Source organism: Mustela nigripes, chromosome 8 (genome assembly GCF_022355385.1).
Source record: "Mustela nigripes isolate SB6536 chromosome 8, MUSNIG.SB6536, whole genome shotgun sequence".
Classification (NCBI taxonomy): Eukaryota; Metazoa; Chordata; class Mammalia; order Carnivora; family Mustelidae; genus Mustela; species Mustela nigripes.
In genome coordinates this window covers 23,748,359-23,762,248 of record NC_081564.1, presented here as the reverse complement: position 1 = coordinate 23,762,248, position 13,890 = coordinate 23,748,359, and the positions used below count along the sequence as shown (strand labels likewise).

General features: G+C 58.6%; 2 protein-coding genes across 19 annotated transcripts in view; one reads left to right on the top strand and one right to left on the bottom strand.

Annotated features, from left to right (window-relative positions):
- The window catches only part of PISD (phosphatidylserine decarboxylase), a 42,777-nt gene extending 31,618 nt beyond the window's left edge, over positions 1–11,159 (top strand). The window contains exons 1-9 of one of the 6 annotated variants that reach the window (XM_059408889.1): positions 1,230–1,456; positions 2,724–2,804; positions 5,471–5,695; positions 7,226–7,391; positions 8,735–8,971; positions 9,161–9,299; positions 9,479–9,625; positions 9,866–10,026; positions 10,607–11,159. In XM_059408889.1, coding sequence (XP_059264872.1) covers positions 5,643–5,695; positions 7,226–7,391; positions 8,735–8,971; positions 9,161–9,299; positions 9,479–9,625; positions 9,866–10,026; positions 10,607–10,831 — 1,128 coding nt within the window. In that variant the 5' untranslated portion in view covers positions 1,230–1,456; positions 2,724–2,804; positions 5,471–5,642 and the 3' untranslated portion in view covers positions 10,832–11,159. Of the gene's footprint in view, positions 1–1,228; positions 1,457–2,723; positions 2,805–5,470; positions 5,696–7,225; positions 7,392–8,734; positions 8,972–9,160; positions 9,300–9,478; positions 9,626–9,865; positions 10,027–10,606 lie in introns of those variants that run through there. The other 5 variants (XM_059408888.1, XM_059408891.1, XM_059408893.1 and 2 more) reach the window with 5 other exon arrangements.
- Positions 11,160–11,252: 93 nt separating this feature from the next.
- Positions 11,253–13,890, bottom strand: part of SFI1 (SFI1 centrin binding protein) — a 101,857-nt gene continuing 99,219 nt past the window's right edge. For 12 of the 13 annotated variants that reach the window (XM_059408870.1, XM_059408869.1, XM_059408872.1 and 9 more), the window contains 3 exons: positions 12,524–12,858; positions 12,174–12,285; positions 11,253–12,091 (listed from right to left, as the gene is read on the bottom strand). In XM_059408870.1, the coding sequence (XP_059264853.1) occupies positions 11,987–12,091; positions 12,174–12,285; positions 12,524–12,858 (552 nt within the window). In that variant the 3' untranslated portion in view covers positions 11,253–11,986. The remainder of the gene's footprint in view (positions 12,092–12,173; positions 12,286–12,523; positions 12,859–13,890) is intronic. The other variant, XM_059408874.1, reaches the window with a different exon arrangement.

The window sequence follows — 13,890 nt, the reverse complement described above, 5'->3', positions numbered from 1 at the left end:
GCTGCCCATCTCTTTACAAGCCAGAAGGCTCTTTTTTCCTGTTCCAAATGTTGCTTTAAAAATAAAATCCTCTGAGGGCACCTGGGTGGCTCAGTGGGTTGAGGCCTCTGTCTTCGCCTCTGGTCGTGGTCCCAGGGTCCTGGGATGGAGCCCTGAGTAGGGTTCTCTGCTCGGCGGAGGGGCTGCTTCCTCCTCTCTCTCTGCCTGCTTCTCTGCCTACTTGTGATCTCTGTCTGTCAAATAAATAAATAAAAATGAAAAATCTTAAAAAAAAGAAAAGAAAGAAAGAAACCAGATTCTCCGTGGTCATAAGAAGCTAGGGATGTACCTTTTTATTTTACAATTTTTGTAAAGATTTATTTATTTATTTATTTGACAGACAGAGATCACAAGTAGGCAGAGAAGCAGGCAGAGAGAGAGGAGGAAGCAGGTTCCTTGCCGAGCAGAGAGCCCAATGCGGGCTTGATCCCAGGACCCTGGGATCGTGACCTGAGCCGAAGGCAGAGGCTTTAACCCACTGAGCCACCCAGGCTCCCCTAGGGGGATGTACCTTTGATCAGTACCCTAGAGTGGCAAGATTGAGCCTTCAGAGGCAGTCTGACCATTGAAGGGGGTGCTGACCTACCAGATGCTAATCTGGCTTCCAATTGCCATACCCTTTCTTTGGTGTTCCCGTCAGACACTGTCTTGCCTAGAAAATGTTAAACTGGTTCCTTCTCTCCATCCCTTGTGGAGCAAGTGCTTGGTGGTCATGGGGATAGGGTGCTGACCTCCCCAGGCTGGGCCCTGCTATCTAGTGGGGTAGAAAGGCAACTATAGGAATCTCTCCCCCCATCCCCCTCTGTCCCCGCCGGCAGCACAGGTTCTAAACAGCCCGAGGCCAGAGGGGACGTTGCTTCCTGGGTCTGGTTCCGTGGTCTTTGCCAGATTTTGTGTGGCAGGAGTTTTGTATGATAGTGGAGAAGAGGGGGCAGGGGTGGGGGTAGGGGCAGCTTGTACCTTCAGGATGGGGTGTGAGAAAGAGCCAGACTTAGATGCCTTGTGTGTGTGCTTCAAGGGCCAGAAAAGGTGGCTGGGGGTGGCATTCTCAGTCTTGGAAAGCTGGCCCTGGGTGAGATAAGCCGCACGTGGAGGCCTGAGACTACCCAGATGGGGGTGGGCAGGGAGGAAGGCCCTCAGCCAGGCCCAGGAGGTGTTGCCTGGGAAATCCCGTGACCGGTGGGGTTGGTCCCTGGGCCGCAGCCCCTCCCCTTAAAGGGGCCCTGGGCGGGGTGGCTGCGCCGCCCTCCGGGAGGAAGGAGCCGTCTGTCTGCCGTTGTCCAGTGTCCGCCCTCTGTCCCCGCCCCCGGCGGCCTCAGTGGCTGGACCCGAGTCCCCGCCCGCGGAGGCTTCCTCCCCGAGCGGCACCTCCCTGAGAGTCGGTCCCTGAAGTCCCGCCGGACGGGACCACCTGCGGGTGAGTGAGCCAGAGAGCAGTGGGCTCCCTGGAGCGGGCGTCATGGGTGCCCGGCGCCCCATGGAACTGCGGGACCCTGGGCCGGAGAGCCCGCCCCACAGTCTCCATCCCGTTGTGGGTTTCTCCTGCCCCACATGGTGGGTCACGGGCCGCGCAGGATGAGCTCATTTCCGCCGCGTCTGGTAGCATCTCCTGGCCCTCCAGCCGAAAGGGCTGGGCTGGGGCTCTGTGTCCCCTTCCGCGCGGGGAGCTCTGGGTGATTTCCTCAGTGCGGCCCTATTCCTGGGTGGGACCGGAGGTGTTCTCAGTTCCTCACCCAAGGGGCGGAGAGGGGATGACATGCTGCCCTTCGCAGAGCCCCATCCCCGTGTCAGGGTTCCTTTCATTTGGGAGATTTAAGGAAGCCCCACGCTGTGGGGAGTACCTCCCCTCCCTTCCCCTTCCCTGGCCTCTGGCTTTAAAGAAGCATCTCTGGGTCCTTTTCTTTGCTTCCTCTTCTCTTGCCCAAAGCTTCCCCAAGATGGCTCGCCTGTTTCACCTGGCAAGAATCCATTTTCCCTTTTCCCAGTTCTTGAAGTTTTGTCTGCTTCTAGCCCTGGAACACAGGGAGGAAGGGTTGGTGGCCCCCCTGGACACAGCTGCCTGTGTGTGCTTCAGGTGAGCTGCAGGAGGAAAGCCACCCTGACCTGCCTTCTGGGGTGAAAGTGGGCTCAGAAAGGCAGGCAGGTAGATCTAGGACTTGAGGCCTCTGAGGCTCGCTATCTGCTGAGACTTCAGGAGGAGTGACCCTGGCACCCAGTGAGAGTTCCACTCAGGGAACAAGAGCAAATTTCTCAGTGTCTCTGGCAGGACCTGTGCCTAGCTGCAAGGCCTTTGGTGCTCAGGGAGTACTTGTTGGGGGCAAACAGTCCCGACTCTGTCCCTGCCTTCCTGCACTTGCCAAAACTCAAACCTGAATCCACCAAAGTCCAAGGGAACCAGGCAGGAGCCTGCCTCCCGCAGTCCCCTGCCCCCACACCTCTAGCAAGGGTAACTGGCCTGGGTCTGTCCATCTGACTTCAGTTGGAATGTTCCATTCCACTGAGGGGGTTGTGTTGCCTTCATCACAGGCTGTGAGGGGTAGATGGGGACATTGAGTATTGCTTGAGTTGAACCCCCTGAATGGGACATCCAGACAAAGGTGACCCCTCCCCTCAACCTGGTCCTGTTGGGCTGTTGCTTCTCCTCAGAGGGGCAGCCACTGTTACTGTGGTTTGGGCTCTTTCAGAACTGCCACCTCTACCCTGTGCCTTCATCTCGTCAGTGGGAGTGAACCTCCTTCCTCCAGAGTGTGAGTTTGGAAATAGAGGTGAGAGGCTGGGATTCAGGTCCAGGGGATGAGGCTGCACCAAGGTCTTGGGTGGAAGTGAGGCGTGGTGTTTCTGAACAGAGCAGAGTTCTGGACCAGGGTCGCTGCTATGATCTGAGCCTGTAGGCGGTGAGCAGGAGGATTGACCCTTCCCATTTTCCAGATGAAGAAACTGATAGCCTCAGAGCACCTATGACTTGCAAGGCCTCTCCCAGCTCAGGGCCAGCTGGACTGCCAGGGTTGCAGTAATTGAGTTGTCCCCATACCCTACCAAAGCCTCTGAGCTCTCCTGCTCATTGTCGCCAGCCCTTAGGCCTTATGATAACTTTAAACTCTTACTGGTCACAGCTCACAACTCTTCTCCACAGAGTGTTCTTGAGACTAGGGAGTGAGGGAGGTTGTCTGTACTTCCTGGTCTCAGGGTATGCTTCTGGCAGATTCCTCATCTGGACCTGAGCCCCTCGTCCCACTCCAGGGAGCCAGAGAGCAAGCGGGAGAGCAACAAAGTTCTGGCTTGGGCTCCAAGGTCATTGCAGGTGTGGGGGGAAGTCGGGCACTGAAACGGGGAGGGCAGGAGCACTGTTGGCCTAGGAAGTGGCGCTTAGCCTTTGGAAATCAGGAAGGAAGGAATGACCCTTAGGGAGCCCCTTCCCTCCATCCTGCAGCTTTGAACTGAACAGAGGGTGCCAGGCCTGTTCCCTGGGAGACAGGTGAATTCATGTCTGTTTTCTGGGGAACTTTTCTGGCCCATGCATGGTGATTTGGAAGAAGCCTGACAGTCTGGTCCCTGTCCCATTTCCAGAGAGTAAGTAGAGTGGTGATGGAGACAGGATGGAGGGCAGAAGACATTCTGCCGGACCTTCGGGGCAGTTTCTAGAGTCTCTAGGATAGCAACAACTTGGGCCTGCACTGCCGTGACGGGCTGTGTGTTCTAGCCAAGTCCCTAGGCCAGAGGCTCTGGGGTGAATGAAATGGGAGAGGCACAGACAGGAATCTGCTTTGAGGACTGGAGGTTTGGGGCCAAGGTAGGTTTGTGTTTGGGTCCTGGCAGGTGCCTTTCTAGCCGCATGCTGCAGTGGCTGCTGCCTGGTGTGATAGGATGGTGAGGAAAATGGGTAAGAGGAGATGGGGGCTCCTCTCCTCTCCCACAAGGCCTCACTGTGAATCCCAGGTGTGCATTCATTCCGAGTTTTCTAGAGTGGGGGAAAGAGTACTGGGAAGCCAAGCACTGTGCCCAACCCAACCTGCCTGACCCCCCTTGGGGCCTGTTTTCCTGGGGAGCTGACAGGGACTAATGTGGGACCCCCATGGCCTGGTGGGTCATGGAGGGGCAGGGTGTGTGCTCAGTATGTGGGTAGTATAGTTGAGGTGATCTGACTGGTATGGATGGGAAAGTTAGGAGGCTGAGCCTTGGTGGGGCATAGACACAGGGGTGTCCATGGGTCCCTGGGCCTGGGCCTGGCCCGTGGGGCGGAGGAGGTTTATGTCCAAGTCCGCTTTTTGGTGAGACTGGGTGGTGGGCACCATCCCACCTGGCTCACCCTCAGTGAGCTGTTCTGCCCACCCAGGCAAGTGGCCTGGGAAGATGATCTCTGTTGGAGGGGTCTGGGCCTGGGGTTGCCCAGGCTTTGCCACTTCCTTGGTGGGGGCTGGAAATCCATGCTTTGCTTTTGGATCTCTGTCAGTCTCTTGACCCAGTGCAGTCTCCCTCTGCACACTGCGCTCCAGGGATTCAACGCTAACCTCCAGGGCCTAGCCTTTTCACCTCTGGCTGAGGTGGCTTTGCTGGGGCATCAGACATTTCACTAGTGTGGGTGGAGTCATGTCTAAGTGGGGCCTCTTGCTCTGTGAGTCCGTTGGCTGTGGCGGGGGTGGGGGGTGGTCAGCACTGGCCTGGGACTGCATCCACGGCCAGGTCAGTTCTCCGCCTTGGGAGCTTCTCTTGGGGCCCGCATCTCTGCATCTAACGATGGTGGCGGACACCGTCCCCTGTAGCCTGCCATTGGGATTGGAGGCCAGGCTGGGTGGGGCCTTGACTCCCCTTGGGTTTAGACAGCAACAACTGTGGAATGTTTGTTCTCCTTCCCTGTTATCTGTGAGGGCCTTGTGGAGGCTGGGCGTGTCCTCCCAGATCGCCAGGCAGAGTCAAAGTGCTGTCCAAAGCAAAGATTGTGGGGGGAGCTTCAGTGCTGGTTGGTTTTCCTTCAGGTCAGGTCGTGTGTGTGCTCATCTGCTGAGGAGGGCTTGTGGGGGTTGGTATCAGGGATGGGAGGCTCTGAGGCCTGGGGGGCAGCAAAGAGAGAGCTGTAGCAGGTCAGATGTCCATCGTTTCACCCTCTGTGTCTCTCCTGCCTTCCTGCTCTCTCATTCCTCAGATGTTACTTCGTCACCTGAATGGAAAATGGGTCAGGTCCTGGGGAGGGAGGGGCTGCCCAAGCTGCAGACAGGCCGACGCTGGGCGCCCGCCTGGAGCACAGGGCTCTCAGATTCCCACTTGTACTTCTTGGGCTCATAAGCGTCTGGTCCCTTCCCTGCCATCAGCTCACTGGAGCAGGCAGGTGGCCAAGCCTAGGGACAGAGTGGGCGGAAGGCAGGGGCTTGTGTCCCAGGCGGTAGGCCTCTGCCGCTTCCTGAGCTGGTGTGACCAGTGCCTGTCTTTGCAATAGCCCCGACCTCTAACTTGCGCCCCGTGAGCCAGCGGGACCCAACCACGCTGGGAAGAGGCCCACCAGCCACCAGGCGGCCAGCCAGAGGAGTGGTGACAGCACAGAAGCTCCTGGCTGGGGGGAAGGGAGGAAGGAGGAGAAACAAAGGCGAGTGTGCCTGGCGCCGCCCACCATGTGTCAGTCAGAGGCACGGCGAGGACCTGAGCTCCGAGCAGCAGCGAAATGGTGAGATGCTGCCGGCCCCGTCCTAACCCCTCTGTGCCCCGCCACAACCTCCGGAAGGTCAGAGTTCATGTCCAGCGGCCCCGTGGTGGAGGTGGCAGCCGGGGGCCAGGGGATCAGCCCCCGAGGCTGGAGGGGCCCGGCCCGGGGGGCCTGAGTCGGAGAGCCCGCTTCAGGTACCTGGGGAGGCGGAGTGGGCTGGTGGCCTTGTGTCTGCTGCACCCTGATTGCTGCTCCCAGGCCCCCCACCCCGGTTGTCCCCCCACCCCCCAGCTCCGGGAGAGGGGCTGCTCTTCTGGGATTGGTCCCTGGGCTTCTGCAGTGATCAGGGCGGGTGGGGGAAGCCCTGGGGACAGCAGGGATTTATTCAGCTTTGCTTGGTCCCCACCCCCTTAAAAGACCTTTTGAAAATATGGTGGGGTGCGGTGGGGTCGGCTGGGAGAAGAGGAACACAGGGAGCCTGGCGAGCTGTGGGAAGAAGCGTCTTCCATGGCCATCCCAGCCATCAGCTTGGTGCTCCCATTTTTTCTTTTTAGTATCAGCTGAGATGCCTCTTTGTTCCTTGCTTTTGTTCAGCAACTAGGGGCACAGGACGCGCTTCTCTGAGAGCACAAAGGCGCAGATGGGAGCCTTAGATTATCCAGTTGAATGCAGTCTTTGCGCAGATGAGGAAACTGAGGCCTGGGAACCTTCCCAGAGTGGATGGGAATGTGGTTGCCTGGTGGCTGCACTGGACCTCAGGAGCATTTTCTAGTGCTTAGGCATGAGACCAGGGGACTTGGGTCTGCTGTGTCTCAGGAAGCCAGGGTTCTGGTAGAAATGCCCACCCCACCTCTAAGATCCCCACGAGGCTGAGCCCGTGCAGGATGCACTGAATTTGGCTGGTGGGGACCTTTGCCGAAAGGAGGGGGCTGGCTCAGGTGTGTGGCCCCAGCAGACCTGGGAGGTGTTCTGAGAGCTGGTAGGGGGTTCCCCCCACCAGCCTCTGCGTCTCCTTTGGAGAACCTGATCTGATGTAGAAAGACCAGGCAGGTGGATGGAGCTTTAGCTGTTCAGGGTATGCTGTGTGTGCAGGTGCATGTTCCTAGGCTTTTCCTTTGGGATCTTGTCAGGCCCAATCCCTTCATTTATCAGATGAGGAAATGAGGCCTAGCGCCAGGAAGAGATTCTCCAAGATGCTACCGTGCAGCGGTTGCAGTCGCGCCCCGCTGCTGTGTGCTGCTGCACCGCTGGGTCTCTGACTGCAACTGTCTCCCCCTGGGGGCCCTGTGGCCACAGCCGGCCCCAGGAGTGGGGGGCTGGCATGCAGGCTGTGCACCCCGTCTTCCCTGTGCTGCCCCCGATTCCTAGTCCCCCTTAACTGGTAGGCTGGTGGGTGAGACTGGGATGGGAGTCTGCCGAGCAAAGGCAGATGAGCCCCCACCTCAGCCTGGGGTTGGGTTGAGGAACCTCAAGGCAGGCTTGCTGAGGGCGGGGTGGGGCCTCCCAGACCCTGCCAGCTGACCTGGCCATGCATGGACATCTGCTCTCTAGGTTGCACTTCCCCCAGCTGGCTCTGAGGCGGAGGCTGGGACAGCTGAGCTGTATGTCCAGACCTGCCCTGAAACTGCGCTCCTGGCCCCTGACGGTCCTCTACTACCTCCTGCCCTTCGGTGCCCTCAGACCGCTCAGCCGGGTGGGATGGAGGCCCGTGAGCAGGGTAAGTGTCCACAGGCTGCTGGCCCAGCTCCCCCTCCCTACCCTCTAGGGGTAGGCCTAAGGTTGGGACCAGGCCCACAGAAACGCAGGAGACATTTGTCAGATTAGAGCTGATGGTGTGGGTGCTGAGCCCTTGGGGATGGTCATTTTGACAGGCAAGTTGGTTGGGAAGTCCAAGCAGGCTGGTGGCCCTGATGGCCTGCTCTGCACTGCCTTTTCTTGCCTGCACTGTGCCATTTGGGGGCTCTGCTTCTGGAAGAAACCTATACTGGGAATTCAGAAAATGGTTTCCTGTGTTTGGGAGATTTCCTGTGTTTGGGCAGAGGAGAGCTTAGAGGTGATTTTGAGAGAAATGCAAATTAATTCCTGGATGCCAGAGGGTGATTGAGGAGGACTAATGCCTATTTGGGCCCCTTAGGGTGTGGATGGACTTGGGAGCCCCAGGCAGTGCTGGGTGACTGAGCGACCTGGCCGCCGCACCCTTGAGGGCTGTCTGGCTGCCTGGCTCGCTCGCCCTGGGCTCTCTGGGCAGGCTGACCCCAGGCAGGGAACCTTGGACTCTCACAAGCGTCAGCTGGGAAGAGTTTGGGCCACTACTCACTCAGTACACTGTAGAGGTGTTTAAAGTTGGAATGAAATTGCCTTTACACCCTAGGGACTTGGTGTCTGGGTTGGGCTGACAAGCAGCAGCTGCCAGTTAGAGGCGGGTTCTGCTGTGGCAGCCGCACCTGAGGCTTGAAAGGCATCCTCTTCCAGGTCGCCTGGCCCGAGGGTTTGGCTGGGGGTGCCAGCAGATAGCGGGGGTGCTGGGGGAGGGCGGGCCCAGTCCCCTCTGCCTCCAGGAAGCAGCCCCCGGTGCCCTCACAGTAAAGTGCCTCAGAGCCCTAGCAGCCCGCCCCTGGTGACCGTGGTCCAGAGCACCTGCTGGGGGGGGGGTTCCTCTGCCTTCTCTTCAGATTAGAAGTGCTTTGGGCTGTAGACCTTCCCATGCCCCCGGGGGCTCCTGCCCCTTTCTGCCACAGCCTCTTGGTGCAGGTAGCAGAGCTGTTCACCCCCTCCCTTTCCTAAAGAGGGAAGACCAGACTGCGCGGGCCAGTCTGTTCTTGGGGATGGGGGCAGTTGCTATTGGTGTATTAAGTGACTGAAACCACTGGGTTTAAGTCACTGTGTCAGTCTTGGCCAGTACTCAGTTTGTGGGAGTGTTTGGGAAGCTCAGTCTGGTTCCTAGTGGGCAACAACCACATCACAAAGCCGTGGCAGGGTGCCCACGTCTCCGGGGGTGGTGGGTGGCTGATTGGGGGGCACACGGGGCCATCTGCTCATCTGCCTGCCTGTGGCCCACAGGTGGCCCTGTACAAGTCGGTGCCCACGCGCCTGCTGTCGCGGGCCTGGGGCCGCCTCAACCAGGTGGAGCTGCCGCACTGGCTGCGCCGGCCTGTCTATAGCCTGTACATCTGGACCTTTGGGGTGAACATGAAGGAGGCCGCCGTGGAGGACCTGCACCACTACCGCAACCTTAGCGAGTTCTTCCGGCGCAAGCTGAAGCCGCAGGCCCGGCCTGTCTGTGGCTTGCACAGCGTGGTGAGGCCTGGCCCTGTCCTCCATCCCTCCCCCGGAAATGGGACTCTTGCCCTTGCCTTTGGCAACCAGTCCCAGCAGTCCCCACAGGGTGCATGGGTACTCCTCCCAGGCTGGGGCCCCCAGGGAGGTGGAGACCCTGCCCCAAGTCCCCCTGCTTCCCTGGTAGCAAGCCTCTCTTGGCCCTTCCAGATCAGCCCCTCAGATGGGAAGATCCTGAACTTCGGGCAGGTGAAGAACTGCGAGGTGGAGCAGGTGAAGGGGGTCACCTACTCGCTGGAGTCGTTCCTGGGCCCACGTACTTCCACAGATGATCTGTCCTTTCCACCAGGTGGGTTGTTGCCGGGTGGCAGCCTTGAGACCCTGTGGCAGTGTGGCTGGGCTGGTCATCAGGGAGGGAAGGGCTACAAATCGCTTTGTGGAGCTTTGGGGCCTCCCTGAAGCCCATGTCCAGACTGCACAGGCTCAGGTGCTTGTCTGACAGCTGGCCCTCATGTCTGCCTCCTGCAGCGCCCCCCTGCGGCTCCTTCAGGAACCAGCTGGTCACTAGAGAAGGGAATGAGCTCTACCACTGTGTCATCTACCTGGCCCCCGGGGACTACCACTGCTTCCACTCCCCCACTGACTGGACCGTTTCCCACCGGCGCCATTTCCCAGGTTGGCCAGAGCCTTACAATTTTTTTGGTGTCCTAAGCTTTTTGGTGTCAAGGGACCAAGGCTCCACACTTGGGAGTGCTGAGGCTGTGAGGTGACTGCTTTAGTCTGGCAGCATGAGGGCAGCAGGGGGCAGTCTGGGGTCTAGCCCACTTTGCATTTGGAAGGATATAGGTGGACAGGGGGCTTTGGGAGGCTGGTCTTCTTGCTGGGTGGGGAATGGCAGTGTCTCTGCTCCCACAGGCTCCCTGATGTCTGTGAACCCTGGTATGGCCCGCTGGATCAAAGAGCTCTTCTGCCACAACGAGCGGGTGGTCCTCACTGGGGACTGGAAACACGGCTTCTTCTCGCTGACGGCTGTGGGGGCTACCAACGTGGGCTCTATACGCATCTACTTTGACAGGGTAAGCAGAGTCAGGCCCAAGTTCTGGGCCACTTGGTGTCTCCCCCACCCCTTCTCCCATGGAGCCAGATCCGTTAAGACTAAGTTCTAGAAGAGCGTGTCCCTGGCCAGGCCCGGCTCTGTAGAACAGCTGCCCCCAGTAGGGGCTTGGCCCTGTTCTGCCAGCCCCCACCCCTATATGCTATCATTGCTTATCTGGAAATGGCTGGACAGGGAGGGGGTTCACCTCCCAGTCTGTATTTTGCTTCTGCTGGGAACCCAAGGGGAATATGGAGCTCAGAGTGGAGCATGCTGATCAGAAGCCAGTGTCCAAGGGGGGTGGCTAGTGGCCATCCTCCCCTGAGAAGTGGGGGGCAGGGCTGCCCCTTGCCTGTTCTGGGTGCTGGAGAAGGGTGGGGTCTGAATCCCCTGGGTCCCCCTCGGGTCCCAGTTCACAGCTTCTACTGGTGACTCTCTGGTTAGGCTTATGGGCCAAGTCGCTGTGCCCAGCTCCCTTTCCAGGCTGGGTTAGGGACAGGCAGCACAGAGGTGTTCTGGGTCCAGGAGCAGACTCCACATGCTCTACCCCGGGCCTCCTGCAGGACCTGCACACGAACAGCCCACGCTACAGCAAGGGCTCCTACAATGACTTCAGCTTCGTGACACACACCAACAAGGAGGGCATCCCTATGCGCAAGGGCGAGCACCTGGGCGAGTTCAACCTGGGCTCCACCATTGTGCTCATCTTTGAGGCCCCCAAGGACTTCAACTTTAAGCTGAAAGCGGGACAGAAGATCCGGTTCGGAGAGGCTCTGGGCTCCCTCTAGAGCCTTCTTCCTGACGTCGGCTGCTGAAGGAGCTTTCTCAACAGAAATGGGAAAGTCTTTTTGGTGAGCCTCCATGGCTGTATAGGGAGGGGACAGTCTCCGGGCGATGGGGCCCGACCAGGCGGGACCTGGGTGACTAGTTCCTACCGTCCTGAGGTGTGGGTGAGGTCAGAGCCCTTATTGGCCCTGGACCTATATTGTTCCTCTTCCCATCTAAAGAGAACATGCAGGTCAAGATGATCTCAGATTACCTTTTGGAGACTCTTTTTAACCTATTGTATAAACTGGAGACCCTGCGTCTCCTGGCTGGGTGTTCCGTTGGTCTTGATTTCTGTTGTAAGACGGGTGGTTCTTTCTGTTCTTGCTGCTCTCATCATTGCTTTTCAGCCTCCCCCCTGCCGCCCCTGCACTGACCAGGCTGTGCTGCCCCCAGAGCAGCGCCATGTGGCCTTTAACACAACCGCTTTCTGTTCCCAATTCACCCCCCACTTGTTTGGGAAGAGCTATCTCCTTGCATTTGTGGCTGTGAACACATCATCTTTGACTCCGCCAGCATCTTCTGAGGGGGAGCGAGGGGGGTGGCGCTCTACACGCCCCAGTGAGTGACCTTCCAGAGCTGGCGAGACATCGTTCTAGTAGGCAAGACCAGTTGTTGAACCCCCACCCCCCCAAATGGGTCCAGAGTGAATGGACAGGCAGGTAGTGGTGGCCTGGTGTGGGGGGGACGCCCCTCCCATATCCAGACCCACAGAAACATGGTAAGTTGCTGCTATTGATTCAGGAGCTTGTGTTGGCAGCAGAAGAGCCTTGGTGTATTGGCGGGGGGAAGGGGGGTGTCAGTGCCTATAACACCTGTCCCCAGGTAACAGGTACATAGTCCTTAGGGAGCCACTGACGTGGGGGGGGGCAGGGTTCAGGTTTCCCGGGGACGCTGTGAATTTCTCCTGCAGGAGAAGCCATTTGAACTCTTTCAACTGTATCAGTAGCACAGTATTTTTGTATGAAAAGTGGGAGACTTCTGAACAGTAATTCATTTAATTGCAACCTTTTGAAATAAAAAAAAACTCAAAAAAAAAAAAAAAAAGAAATAAAAAAACTCATTGCAGCTTTGCGTTCTGTTCCTGGAGGTGGGCTGAGGCCTCCCTGGGGCAATGACTAGCACAGAGCCCGCCGCAGGGCCTGGACCCGGGCGATGCAGGCACGGATGGGTTGGCGTTGGGCTTGGAGCTCAGAGGCCAGCTGCTGGATCTGCCGCTCCACCTGGGGAGAGGGGGCGGGGAGGCTGTGTGGGGGACCAGGGGAGGGGAGGGGGAAACTGTGCCAGGGCTGCCTGGGGCCTCACCTCCTGTAGTTCTTCCTGTACCTGCCGCTCTGCTTCCTGGTTCTCAGGCCTGGGCTCCTCCTGGCTCAGCTCCAGCCACCGGCGCAGGCTTTTTGCTTGTCGTTGGCAGGACCTGCCGGAGGGAGACACATGCTGCCAGCCTGTCCAGGCCCTTGGCTTTGCCTCCAGGTAGGGAAGCAGCCTATCTGCTACTTCTGGGGGTGGGGAGGCTCGAGGAGGGCGGTGCAGTTCCCTTGCCAGCCCCCCCCACCCTCCCCCACCCAGCTGTGCAAGCACCTTGGGTGGGCCCAAGGACCCTCACAGCCAGATCTGGGGAAACAGCCGGGGCGGGGGGCGGTTCTGGGTCTTACGAGAGGTTCTGCTTCATGGTCTGGTAATCCTGCAGTTGCTTCTGGATACTCTCAAGCTCAGCCTCCAGGTCCATGTGGCTCTTGGTGACAGAACAAGCTGGATCTGGACCACCCTTGCGGCTAGGCCAGGGCTGAGTGGAGGGATCCCAGGTACTGGGAGTGACCTGAGCATTTACAATGCTGTCAGGCTTCAGGTGCACCCACTTGGCTGTGGAGCCAGCCCCAGGCCCCGTGCCTGTGAAGTCCCCAGGAAGCAGGAGGCGGGAGTGAGGGACGCTGGCTGGGGATGGTGAGGCCTGGTGTGTCAGCCCAGCGGTGGTGGGTTGTGCAGACACCTGTAAAGGGAGAACAGATGAACACAGAAGCAGGGAGGAAGACTGGGGGAGATGCACCAGGTCGCCCACTGCAGGGGTCTGGTGGGGTGAGGTCTTGGACTTGACCAGCTCACCCAGGCCAGGCCTGGCCCTGCCCCTTTCTTCAGACCTGAGGAAGTTGCACAAGCAGCGCAAGGAACACCCCACACCTGTGCAGTCCAGTCCCACCCCTACCCTAGGGCCTGGTTCAGCCCATCCTGAGCAGCTGTTTGACCCCCATCTCATTCTGAGCTGTGCCCCTGCAGTTCAGTGAGGAAAAGTGGTCCAGGGCAATTGTCCTGGTCAGACCACACATCCCCAACCCTCCTTTCCTCTACTGGTGACCTTCGACCAGCTCTCTGGGCACCAACTCTTGGGGGACCCCAACTCTGCCACTGTCTCCTCTATTACTGAGCACTTGTGCCTTCTCGCACCCCCTTGCTGTCCCTGCCCAGACTCCTCTATCTGGCTGTCATATGCCCCAGGGAGCCGCCACCTTCTCCAAGGTGACCTCTTTGGTTCCCAGGGGTTTACCTTCAACAACTACATTGCAGACTCTCAGTTTTGCTCCCCAGCCCTCACCACCTTCCCAAGGGCCACACTCAGAATCTTGTTGCTTTATCTCAAATTTAACAGGTTCACGACAGACTGTTCAGGCTTTATCCCAAGCAGGCCTCTACCCCGCCCCCCACTCCGCCCCATTTTCTCTCTTTCAGTAAGGAACTCATTATTCCTGAAGTTATTCAAGCCAGAAGTCCAAAAGTCATCCTGGATTCCTTCCTCACCCTTATCAAACCCATCGGAGCAGGTCCTGCCTAGCCTGCCTCCCACAATGGGCTCTGCCCACAGCCACAGTCACGACTTAATCCTGGCTCCTGGCACCCTGTGCTGGCCCATGGGATCACGGCTGCCAACCAGCCCCCATCGCTTTCTACTGAGCATCCAAGTATTTCCCCTGGGCCTGCAGGACCCTCGTAATCTGCAGTGTCTGCATCCATGTCCAGGGCTCTTCTT